Here is a 13635-nt window from a genome sequence, read left to right on the forward strand (position 1 = left end):
TCAGAGAGACACGAGGAGAGCTGGAGCTTTGATGGAGTCAGGACTCAGAGAGACACGAGGAGAGCTGGAGCTTTGATGGAGTCAGGACTCAGAGAGACACGAGGAGAGCTGGAGCTTTGATGGAGTCAGGACTCAGAGAGACACGATGGAGAGCTGGAGCTTTGATGGAGTCAGGACTCAGAGACATGAGGAGAGCTGGAGCTTTGATGGAGTCAGGACTCAGAGAGACACGAGGAGAGCTGGAGCTTTGATGGAGTCAGGACTCAGAGAGACACGATGGAGAGCTGGAGCTTTGATGGAGTCAGGACTCAGAGAGACAAGAGGAGAGCTGGAGCTTTGATGGAGTCAGGACTCAGAGAGACACGATGGAGAGCTGGAGCTTTGATGGAGTCAGGACTCAGAGAGACACGAGGAGAGCTGGAGCTTTGATGGAGTCAGGACTCAGAGAGACACGAGCTGGAGCTTTGATGGAGTCAGGACTCAGAGAGACACGAGGAGAGCTGGAGCTTTGATGGAGTCAGGACTCAGAGAGACACGATGAGAGCTGGAGCTTTGATGGAGTCAGGACTCAGAGAGACACAAGGAGAGCTGGAGCTTTGATGGAGTCAGGACTCAGAGAGACACGAGGAGAGCTGGAGCTTTGATGGAGTCAGGACTCAGAGAGACACGAGGAGAGCTGGAGCTTTGATGGAGTCAGGACTCAGAGAGACACGAGGAGAGCTGGAGCTTTGATGGAGTCAGGACTCAGAGAGACACGAGGAGAGCTGGAGCTTTGATGGAGTCAGGACTCAGAGAGACACGAGGAGAGCTGGAGCTTTGATGGAGTCAGGACTCAGAGAGACACGAGGAGAGCTGGAGCTTTGATGGAGTCAGGACTCAGAGAGACACGAGGAGAGCTGGAGCTTTGATGGAGTCAGGACTCAAAGAGAGACACGAGGAGAGCAGGAGCTTTGATGGAGTCAGGACTCAGAGAGACACGATGGAGAGCTGGAGCTTTGATGGAGAGTCAGGACTCAGAGACACACGAGGAGAGCTGGAGCTTTGATGGAGTCAGGACTCAGAGAGACACGAGGAGAGCTGGAGCTTTGATGGAGTCAGGACTCAGAGAGAGACACGAGGAGAGCTGGAGCTTTGATGGAGTCAGGACTCAGAGAGACACGAGGAGAGCTGGAGCTTTGATGGAGTCAGGACTCAGAGAGACACGAGGAGAGCTGGAGCTTTGATGGAGTCAGGACTCAAAGAGAGACACGAGGAGAGCAGGAGCTTTGATGGAGTCAGGACTCAGAGAGACACGATGGAGAGCTGGAGCTTTGATGGAGTCAGGACTCAGAGAGACACGAGGAGAGCTGGAGCTTTGATGGAGTCAGGACTCAGAGAAACACGAGGAGAGCTGGAGCTTTGATGGAGTCAGGACTCAGAGAGCCACGAGGAGAGCTGGAGCTTTGATGGAGTCAGGACTCAGAGAGACACGAGGAGAGCTGGAGCTCTGATGGAGTCAGGACTCAGAGAGACACGAGGAGAGCTGGAGCTTTGATGGAGTCAGGACTCAGAGAGACACAAGGAGAGCTGGAGCTTTGATGGAGTCAGGACTCAGAGAGACACGAGGAGAGCTAGAGCTTTGATGGAGTCAGGACTCAGAGAGACAAGAGCTGGAGCTTTGATGGAGTCAGGACTCAGAGAGACACGAGGAGAGCTGGAGCTTTGATGAAGTCAGGACTCAGAGAGACACGAGGAGAGCTGGAGCTTTGATGGAGTCAGGACTCAGAGAGACACGAGGAGAGCTGGAGCTTTGATGGAGTCAGGACTCAGAGAGACACGAGGAGAGCTGGAGCTTTGATGGAGTCAGGACTCAGAGAGACACGAGGAGAGCTGGAGCTTTGATGGAGTCAGGACTCAGAGAGACACGAGGAGAGCTGGAACTCTGATGGCAAACACTGACGGTTTATTTGGAGCTTCGGCCGGAGAATTCACAAGACATGTCACGAGCCGCGGTCTGACCACACGGTTGAGATGCCACAATTAATTCTGCAGAGCCCTCCTGTAGCTCCAGGTTTGAACTAGTTCAGAGTGTAATAATCAACATTCTTCAATAGAGAGACTAAACAGCTGAGGGCACTGAATCACATTTGTTGTCGCTTACGGCTCGGGGTCATCTACACCCCGAGAAGGATGTGTTCCAGGTGTCCCACAACAATAACTATCTCTGACCGAGAGTTGCCCGGTCACAAACTGGTAACAACAACAACTTGCTAGGGCAGCCCCTCCTTAAGGGAGATAACGGCTGCTCAAGGGTTAGGGCATCTGCGAGGACATGCAGGGCGAATGATTCCCTGACAGCCCTTACACACAACTCCCTCTAACACTTCAAACCATCTGATGTCTCTTTTTCTTTACTTTGAGTACATTGAGATTACAATACCTCTGCACTTTTTGCACATTTAGATTTCAGTGCTTTTACTTGTATTGGAGTATTTTCAGACGATAGCACTTTGACTTTCTCCCACCTCTCTTAAACACACTCAAGTATAATAATGTAAATATAGGCAATAAAAGACACACACAGTGATGTATATAGCTGCAGATTTACATAAAGCTCCGTCAGGAAATGCACTCTGTCTTTATAAATGTTGGCGCAGAAACGTTGAATTAAGAAATTGGACGCCGTGCTTGGAGTGTCTGGCACGCTGCGGTTGCATTAAGGAACGGACTGCTCTGTTCACCTAAACTCCATCTTTGGCTGCTTCACAGAGTCGGGAAGGGATTGGCTTTCAGGGAACAGGAGGCAGAAAGAAGGCGCTCATATTAATGATTTCTGTCAGCGTGTTATCGACTAAATGTGAAGCGTTAGGTTTCAAACACCTCTTACTGTTCCTGGGTTTGGGGAACGCTCACGAACTGATGAGAAAAACATTTAATGTGCAAGTTACAAGTCTTATTCATTATCCTTTAAGGAGAAGGCTGAACAAGCCGAGGGAAATGAAAGTGGAAGTAGTCACTCAACACGACAGACGTCTGTATGTGTGTTATGAAAGCTAGATTTCGTCACAGACAGGCAGGCTAGCAGAAAGGACTGCCCTCGACTAAAGATGTTTCTAGTCGACCAATAGTCGTCAATTAAGGCGATTCGCACGTTTATGATACATTATGATTATATATATATTTTAATTCTTTTTTTTTCTCCCATAATGGTTTCAGTATCAAAGGCTGATAAAGAGTGTCATTATAACAGCGTGGTACGTTGTGCTTCACATCAAATATAACATCAAACTGTAATAATGAACCTTTTAACTAGAAAGCGTCACAGCGCACGGACGCAGCGGGGTGAACAGCAGGAGCTCAGGATTCTTATTGTGTGTGTGTGTGTGTGTGTGTGTGTGTGTGTGTGTGTGTGTGTGTGTGTGTGTGTGTGTGTGTGTGTGTGTGTGTGTATAAGTGAAATTCAGCATGCTTGGTTATTGTTTGAGGCACGGTGCGTGCGTGCGTGCGTGTGTGTGTGTGTGTGAGCTCAGCAGCTTCTTCTCCCTCATTGGTGCAGATTACACGTGTGTGTGTGTGTGTGTGTGTGTGTGTGTGTGTGTGCGTGTGTGTGTGTGTGTGTGAACAAGCAGCGAGGACACACGGAACATTTAGTTCTAGTTTCTATTATTCATATCTGAATGTAACAACCCAATAAATACTACAGAGGAAACAGAAACACTGAAAATATGAGCGTCGGCTAAGATCCCTCATCATGACGCCCTCATCATGAAATTAAAGCTTTATATAGGTCTATATATGTTGCTCCAAAGCTTGACTCTCTGCTGCTGTTTTCCTCAGAGTCTGAGGAACACACGTTGTGGATAATTAAGCTCCGTGTTGTTATGAAGCCGGCAGTCAGGAGGCTGTGATGGAGGAGACTTGTTGCCGTCGTAGTCTGCTCGTCCTTTACGCTCAGAAAGACCCACACTTTAGATTCCCTGCCCGAACAAATGACCTTAATGACCAGGCTCCGCTGTGAATGAAGTCTGAGGGTTTCCGGCTGACGCGTCACATGCAGCACGGACTGCTTGAATTTACTAATTGACTAAAGAAAAATGAGTCGACAAATACTAACGTTTAGTCGACTAATTGGGGGCAGCCCTAGAAAGGACATGACTGATGCTTCCTGACGCCTCGCCTCAGTAACGCCCAACTCTTCAATTACAGGAAGCATAAATCTGGGGAGAGGAAATTGCAGAAGGACAGGCGGGAGGCGAGGGCTGAACGCAGCGCCGGCTCCCCGGGGTAACGGGTAATAAGAGCGGTGCCTCCTGGGAAATTAGACCGAGCTGTACGCCACCTCCACCTCCGCTGCTGCTGGGGTACTGATCCCTAAACACATCTCAATTTCCTTTCATTTCAAACCTTTATTTAACCAGATTGGTCCCATTGAGATCATAGATCTCTTTTTCAAGGGAGACCTGCAGCATATAGGTTCCACATGAAACATAAAACAATAAAGGACATCATACATTATATTTACAGGATACATTTACATAGTTATAGACATTTACAAGTACCCACAGTATCAACGAGCATTTCATTTAGCCTAGCTTTACAAACATGCAGAGGAATGAGATTGCTCAGTTTCAATTCTTGCTGAAGATTGTTCCAAGCAAGTGGAGCTGCACACATAAAAGCTGTCTTACCTAAGACAGTCCTTGCTCTTGGCACATCTAACAAGACTACATCATGCGATCTCAGACAATAGCTTGCAACTCTCTGTGTTATCAGAGAGTTGATATAATACGGGAGTTTACCCAACAAAGCTTTATAAATAAACGTGTACCAATGACTGAGCCTCCGTACAGTTAGTGATGGCAAACCTGCCTTGGCATACAGGGTACAGTGATGAGTAAGTGCTTTACAATTAGTGACAAATCTCAGTGCGCTGTGATAGGCGGCATCTAACTTGTTCAGGCAATGGGCAGGTGCATTCATATAGACCAGATCACCATAGTCCAGCACAGGTCAAAGGTCACAGAGCCTCTTCCTGGCCTCAAGTGAGAAACAGGACTTGTTTCTGAAAAAGAAACCTAGTCTAACCCTCAGCTTTTTAAGCAGATTAGTGACCTGAAGTTTAAAAGTAAGACAATCATCAAGCCAGATACCAAGGTATTTATAACAGGCAACCACTTCTAGTACTTGTCCTTGCATAGTAACAATATCTAAAACAGGCTCTGGTGTCTTTTTAGCGTTTGAAAAAAGCATTACCTTGGTTTTCTCAACATTTAAAAGAAGCTTAAGTTCAGAGAGCTGAGTCTGAATAATGTTAAAAACAGCCTGTAATTTAACAACAGCCTCTTTAATGGAGGCTGTGTTCAAGAGCAGGAACATAAAGCCTGACTGCTCTGCAGAGACCTCCGTATCCAGAGAGTCTGGCGGCTGTCTGATGAGAAACATGCTAACCGTTAGCGATTTATCGCTGCCATGCTACATTAAAGTGGACCTATCATGCTATATTTGAAAAATATATTGTAGGGTCATACCTATATAAAACATGTCTGTGAAGTTTCTCTCTAATGCTGATGTTCAGGTGTATATCAGTGTGTAGTGTCTCTACTTTAAAGAGTCCTCTCCTGCTGATGTTCAGGTGTATATCAGTGTGTAGTGTCTCTACTTTAAAGAGTCCTCTCCTGCTGATGTTCAGGTGTATATCAGTATGTAGTGTCTCTACTTTAAAGAGTCCTCTCCTGCTGATGCTCAGGTGTATATCAGTATGTAGTGTCTCTACTTTAAAGAGTCCTCTCCTGCTGATGTTCAGGTGTATATCAGTATGTAGTGTCTCTACTTTAAAGAGTCCTCTCCTGCTGATGTTCAGGTGTATATCAGTATGTAGTGTCTCTACTTTAAAGAGTCCTCTCCTGCTGATGTTCAGGTGTATATCAGTATGTAGTGTCTCTACTTTAAAGAGTCCTCTCCTGCTGATGTTCAGGTGTGTATCAGTATGTAGTGTCTCTACTTTAAAGAGTCCTCTCCTGCTGATGTTCAGGTGTATATCAGTATGTAGTGTCTCTACTTTAAAGAGTCCTCTCCTGCTGATGTTCAGGTGTATATCAGTATGTAGTGTCTCTACTTTAAAGAGTCCTCTCCTGCTGATGTTCAGGTGTATATCAGTATGTAGTGTCTCTACTTTAAAGAGTCCTCTCCTGCTGATGTTCAGGTGTATATCAGTATGTAGTGTCTCTACTTTAAAGAGTCCTCTCCTGCTGATGTTCAGGTGTATATCAGTATGTAGTGTCTCTACTTTAAAGAGTCCTCTCCTGCTGATGTTCAGGTGTATTTCAGTATGTAGTATCTCTACTTTAAAGAGTCCTCTCCTGCTGATGTTCAGGTGTATTTCAGTATGTAGTGTCTCTACTTTAAAGAGTCCTCTCCTGCTGATGTTCAGGTGTATATCAGTATGAAGTGTCTCTACTTTAAAGAGTCCTCTCCTGCTGATGTTCAGGTGTATATCAGTATGTAGTGTCTCTACTTTAAAGAGTCCTCTCCTGCTGATGTTCAGGTGTATATCAGTATGAAGTGTCTCTACTTTAAAGAGTCCTCTCCTGCTGATGTTCAGGTGTATTTCAGTATGTAGTGTCTCTACTTTAAAGAGTCCTCTCCTGCTGATGTTCAGGTGTATATCAGTATGAAGTGTCTCTACTTTAAAGAGTCCTCTCCTGCTGATGTTCAGGTGTATATCAGTATGTAGTGTCTCTACTTTAAAGAGTCCTCTCCTGCTGATGTTCAGGTGTATATCAGTATGTAGTGTCTCTACTTTAAAGAGTCCTCTCCTGCTGATGTTCAGGTGTATTTCAGTATGTAGTATCTCTACTTTAAAGAGTCCTCTCCTGCTGATGTTCAGGTGTATTTCAGTATGTAGTGTCTCTACTTTAAAGAGTCCTCTCCTGCTGATGTTCAGGTGTATATCAGTATGAAGTGTCTCTACTTTAAAGAGTCCTCTCCTGCTGATGTTCAGGTGTATATCAGTATGTAGTGTCTCTACTTTAAAGAGTCCTCTCCTGCTGATGTTCAGGTGTATATCAGTATGAAGTGTCTCTACTTTAAAGAGTCCTCTCCTGCTGATGTTCAGGTGTATTTCAGTATGTAGTGTCTCTACTTTAAAGAGTCCTCTCCTGCTGATGTTCAGGTGTATATCAGTATGAAGTGTCTCTACTTTAAAGAGTCCTCTCCTGCTGATGTTCAGGTGTATATCAGTATGTAGTGTCTCTACTTTAAAGAGTCCTCTCCTGCTGATGTTCAGGTGTATATCAGTATGTAGTGTCTCTACTTTAAAGAGTCCTCTCCTGCTGATGTTCAGGTGTATATCAGTATGTAGTGTCTCTACTTTAAAGAGTCCTCTCCTGCTGATGTTCAGGTGTATATCAGTATGTAGTGTCTCTACTTTAAAGAGTCCTCTCCTGCTGATGTTCAGGTGTATTTCAGTATGTAGTGTCTTCAAAAAGCTCTTTATTTCTCTCATACTGCCTGTGCTGCAGCACCTCTTTTCACCCTCTGTCTGAAACCAGAGCCCAGTCTGCTCTGATTGGTTAGCTGGCCGACTCTGTTGTGATTGGTCAACTGCTGCTAAATAATAAAAAAATAAGATAAAACATTTTGAATTGGTCACTTGATGTTTTATGGAGCTATATATATATATTGTGTGAGAATAAAACCTCACGTTTTCATATACAGTAGGGGTTTTTTTTCCACTTAGAAAATAAGACACTGGATATAAAGTGCTGAAACCCTGTAATCAAATGTAGGAAAAACCCCAGAAAAGGTTCATCTCAATAGACTGCATCATTAAAAGCATTTGAGCAGGTTTCCCTGAGCTTAACGACTGATTGAAGTCATCATTTAAAGTGTGAAAGCACTCAGGGTGATTGTCCTGTAATGTGACCATAAGTGCCTGGATCATATGTTTTAATGAAACCGTCACGCTGCAGCGTTCACGCTCACGTCATTGTGTTTTTTTAATTGAGGGAACATGCCGAGTGATTTTTCCTCTGAAGAGCGTCATCAGACGGATTGATTTCAGACGACGAGGACGTTAATCAACGGATCCATTTTAATTAGCAGCAGAGGATGAGAGCCGCTCCAATCCTCCTGCAGCTGATTGGCTCTCAGACTGGAGAGCAGAGAGTTTCATTTAACCCTTTCACTTCACGGGAGTTTAATACATCTTATTCCCAGACTCCACGCTTCATTTTATCACCAACAACCCCAACATAAATGTGAATGCTGAGTCTAAATGTGTTCTTTTCATATGTTGAGTTTAATTGCTATTGCTTCGACAACCTTTACTTGCCAACTGAAATGCTCTTTTGCAACCTCATGCAACGTGTTACCAGATATAGACGTACTGGAGGAGTGGTGTGAGGACTTATTATAACCCTTTCTGGTTCTAGCTCAGTGCTTTTTTTGGTGCGGAGATGATTTGGAGATGCAAACCAGTTCCTTTTCCACCGCCCAGTGTCCAGGTGGAACTGAGTCGTTGCGTCATCGCGGATTTTCTCTACAACACCACCCACAACAACAACAATGGAGACGACTGCTTGTTGCTATCATATTGTGGCATAAGTCGTTTCTACTGGCGTGTTTTCCATTATGATCTTACTGGTGATAGTCTGACATGGCAACCTGTGTAGCACATGTATTATATAATATTATATATTAAAACAACTGGAAAACACACTCTGCCTGGTTAACGCTAACTGACTAATCTACTTTCTACTAAAAACTAATACTAGTTAATCTGATGTAGGCCTAACATATTCGGTTCTTGGTTCTAGCCCAGTAGTATTTTGGTTCAAAATGCCGACCGGTTTAGGGACCAGCAGTTTAGGGACCAGCTGTTTAGGGACCAGCAGTTTAGGGACCAGCAGTTTAGGGACCAGCTGTGGCGGAAACACGGAAAGAAAGTGGTCACAGTCGGGCTCTGAACTGAACCTGGAACTGAAAAGGGGTATTGGAGCACTTGAGTATTTCCTTGAGACTCACCGGAGGAGCAGGGTCCATCGGACGCTCTGGAGATCAGCCTCTGCTGCTTGCAGGACGCCTGCCGCCTGTAGCACTCGTTCTGATACGTGTCTCCGTTAGAGCCGCACACCGGGACGTAGTTCTTGTGGCACTGGAAACAAAAACACAACTTAAAGTAAGTCTGAACGTGAACGCTGGACGAGAACAATTAGACTCTCCAAGAAACTAAACCCGGTGGCGAGGGGTTTCTACAGTTTGACTCAAGGGAAGCTTCTTGAATTCTTTTGAACGAACATTCATCTGTTTGCAACTCACATATATCAATATTCCAATTACTGTATATCGACTATTCTGCTCAGTTTCTATCATATTCTGTTTCTATTATATTCTATTTTATTTACTTGCACTATTTGATCTGTTTTATTGTGTTGCACTGTGGGAGGAGCCTGTGACCTCAGGTCTTCATGTGTACATATCTACACTGTAGCTACGTGCACATGAACATAAAAGCCTTGAAGCTTGAATGCATTGAGGACTTGTTACTGAGGAGTGACGGCGCTCTGAGTTTGACTCTCTGATGAAGGTCACTCTGCTGTCAGAGACATATCAGTGTGACAATCCATATTCTAGTAACTCACAGCCATCAATCATTTAGCACAGACTGTGACCTCTATACACACACACACACACACACACACACACACACACACACACACACACACATACACACAGGTCTTACACACAGTATAAACACATAGTACACACACAAACACACACGTTTCACACAGCTCACACACATGCTCAAGTGTGTGCATGTGACAGCCACAACTACAGCAACGTCCACTCAAGGTCTTCTTTTTTTTGCAGCTTGTTGACTTCCTCTCTTATTTTTGTATTTGTTCACATCCTCCTGTCCGTCAAGCAGGCAGCATCTCAGTGTGTGTGTGTGTGTGTGTGTGTGTGTGTGTGTGTGTGTGTGTGTGTGTGTGTGTGTGTGTGTGTTGACTCTGGATCAGTTTTCCTTCAGGTGGACATGAGTCTATAAGAAAGCCACACACACACACAGACACAGACACAGACACAGACACAGAGACACAGACACACAGACACACACACACACACACACACACACACACACACACACACAGACACAGACACAGACACAGAGACACAGACACACACACACACACACACACACACACACACACACACACACACACACACACACACACACACACACACACACACACACACACACACACACACACACACACACACACACACTATTATTAAAGGTGAGCACCTGAAGCTGAACTCACTTTCAAATTTCAAATGTTTAGAAATGCTTTGTCTCGTTATTTTGAGATACACAGATTGCTTATTTATTTAGAGATAAATCCTCCACAGTAGAGGTCATAATGTTCATCGTGTGCTCTCTATATCCAATGGTCCCAACACTACTCATGGTAGTCAGAATATTGAGTACAAATACGTCCACTTTCTGGTTAAAACTGCCATTTTTTATCCTGGAATGGGTCCTGGAATGGGTCCTGGAATGGGTCCTGAAATGGACTCAACATCCTCAATTAAGTCATTAAGGTCATTAACTTATGCTAATTGTGCAAATGTCCCAACATCTGCAGGTTAGCATCCGGCAGTTTCTATGGGCTGGAGACCCTACTGTACATTTTATATCATAAAACGTTGGGGTCCTCAACATTTCAGGGTTCACTAAGCTGGCAAGGAGACTGATATGTTAGGACCCCCTTGCAAACAGGGGGGGTTTATCCTAAATAAATACTTTGCAGTGAGTTAGAATCTAATACCTGGAACTGGCAGACACATTTGAGCTGCGCGCCGTCGTCTCTGCAGACGCCTCCGTACCGACAGCTGGAGTCATCACACACTCTCAGGTCGCTCTTCTTCTCCGACAGATCTGAAACACACACACACACACACACACACACACACACACACACACACACACACACACACACACACACACACACACACACACACACACACGGGTTAAATGGAGGGTTAAATGAAGAGGCAGAATCAATACCACACAAACAGAACTCCTCCACAATGTCACGGGTACAGTCTGGCTTCTGATCTCACAGTCAGTCGCGATGAAGCCAGAGAGGAGTGTGATAACACAGAGAGCACCACAGGAGAGGGAGAGAACCATGAGATGATATATAAAAGATAGGATCGTATGAGATACAATAATATAATAGAAAAATAACCTCAAAGCACGTTTTTATTAGACAGATCTGAGGGCAAAATCCTGAAACATACACACACACACACACACACACACACACACACACACACACACACACACACACACACCACACACACACACACACACACACACACACACACACACACACACACACACACACACACACATACACACACACACACGTCATGTCTGATAATAACAGGCCTCCACGAATCAGAAATGTCTTTTTATTATCCACCTTTTCTTTGAGATGACAGATTCTTGCATCTGTCACAGTGTGTGTGTGTGTGTGTGTGTGTGTGTGTGTGTGTGTGTGTGTGTGTGTGTGTGTGTGTGTGTGTGTGTGTGTGTGTGTGTGTGTGTGTGTGTGTGTGTGTGTGTGTGTGTGAGTGTGCTTCTGTCTATGTGTGTGTGTGTGCGCGTGCGTGCGTGCGTGCGTGTGTGTGTGTGTGTGTGTGTTTTGAAGAGCTGTGTAATGATCTGTAATTACAGTGTGCAGACCTCCGGTTTCTAAAGAGGGAGAACAGGAAGACTAACCTTCCAGACACTGAAGCAACAAGACAGATTCAATAATATAATAATGGTCCTTAAACAGAGTAGCTACCACTCAAAGTCAAAAAGGGTATTTACTGACATATTTAACATCGTAGAATAAAACATTATTTGAGACTAACAACCATCACAGAAACATTGCTCTCCAGCCCAGGGGACAGGAAGCGCTGGAAAACGATTTTGTATTTGAGATTACACTGAAGGAAAGTCGACTTGTTGAAACACACAAACCCACGTCTCCTCTGTAGACCGTGAGGAAACAGGAAGTGTGTGTGCAGGCCGTGTTGTGTTCAGGTTCCTCGCCCTCATGCATTTTACAACAGGAAGAGGGGTTTAAAATGCACATAATTCCCTCCTTTGGATCAGAGCAGAACTGAAGGCGCTGGCGGACGTCATCTTCTGTCTGCAGTTAACCCTTCACTGTCTGATGTTCACTGAGACATGTTTGAGAGGGAAATGGCAGATTTTGCTAATTTGTTCTGTAAAAAATGTCCATTTTACCGTCAGTGTTGGTTGTTGATTCTGAATGTGTGTTTAAATGTAACACTTGCAGGTAGCTTAATGTATGAATAATGCAATGCATATCTCAATCAGCAGGAATACACTCGAACACTGATTCAACTCGGGTCTTTGAACCTGAATGTAGATTTTTTAACATTTACAGGAAATACAATTATTTATAAATAAGTAAGAGACTTGCAAGGCAGCAGCGATACAGACATGTTTGAAATGAAAATGGTTGATTTTCTAACTTTCTTTTGTTAAAAATATCGATTTTAGTCTCAGAAAATGCTGTTGATTTTCCACCATTGGGTTTTCAATCTGAATTTTATACGTTATATGTTTATTTATGGGTAGAGATTTAAACATTGACAGGAACTCAAGGTGTAAATAAGGTAAATGATTTTCCATCTTAATTCTGTTAGAAACATCGACTTTATTCTCAGAAACTAATGTTTTTCTCCAGCGTTGGGTTTTAAATCTAAATGTAGTATGTTTTGAATTTGTAATTCACTCGAGGCTGATTTCCTGTCTTTGATACAATATGTTCAAAACATGGATTTTCTTCTCAGATATTGAAGATTTTTATCACTGTTTTGAATCTGAATTTGCAGGAAACTCAGGCTTTAAGTCAGCAGCGATACAGACATGTTGGAAATGTAAATCCATACTGTAGGGAAGTTTTTCACTTTTCAACCTTTGTTTTGTTAAAAATGTGGATTTTATTGTCAGAAACTAACACTTAATATAGAGACAAGAGCTTTCATGTATCACACACACACACACACACACACACACACACACACACACACACACACACACACACACACACACACACACACACACACACACACACACACACACACAGTTTTATATGGCGTATTGATCTGGTTTGTCTAACATTGGAGAGTCTATCCTCTGCAGAAACATGAGAGGGAGACGGCGTGACATTCATGTGAAATACCGCTATCAGTGATGCATCATGGGAAATCAAATCCTTCCCTCCAGTGCTCCACTTTCCGCTCTAAATGAGTCACAGAAATATAACTTTCTGACGGAGAAAGAATTCAGATCCTTTACTTTAAAGAGTCCCTATTCTGCTTTCTGTGATTATCCCTTTCCTGTAGTGTGTTCTATAGGTTTTAGTGCATGTAAACGGTCTGCAAAGGATAAAATCACTGTGTTCCCTCCAGGAGAGGACTCTTTAAAGTAGAGACACTACATGCTGATATACACCTGAACATCAGCAGGAGAGGACTCTTTAAAGTAGAGACACTACATACTGATATACACCTGGACATCAGCAGGAGAGGACTCTTTAAAGTAGAGACGCTACATGCTGATATACACCT

General features: G+C 43.9%; 1 protein-coding gene across 1 annotated transcript in view; it reads right to left on the reverse strand.

Moving 5' to 3' along the window:
* tmeff1a (transmembrane protein with EGF-like and two follistatin-like domains 1a) overlaps positions 1-13635 on the reverse strand; it is a 56501-nt gene that overhangs the window by 12325 nt on the left and 30541 nt on the right. The window contains exons 2-3 of the mRNA XM_034136000.1: positions 10809-10918; positions 9004-9133 (exon numbers count right to left, since the gene is read on the reverse strand). Coding sequence (XP_033991891.1) covers positions 9004-9133; positions 10809-10918 — 240 coding nt within the window. The remainder of the gene's footprint in view (positions 1-9003; positions 9134-10808; positions 10919-13635) is intronic.

The sequence above is a fragment of the Trematomus bernacchii genome, unplaced genomic scaffold, assembly GCF_902827165.1.
Source record: "Trematomus bernacchii unplaced genomic scaffold, fTreBer1.1, whole genome shotgun sequence".
In the NCBI taxonomy this organism is placed as follows: Eukaryota; Metazoa; Chordata; class Actinopteri; order Perciformes; family Nototheniidae; genus Trematomus; species Trematomus bernacchii.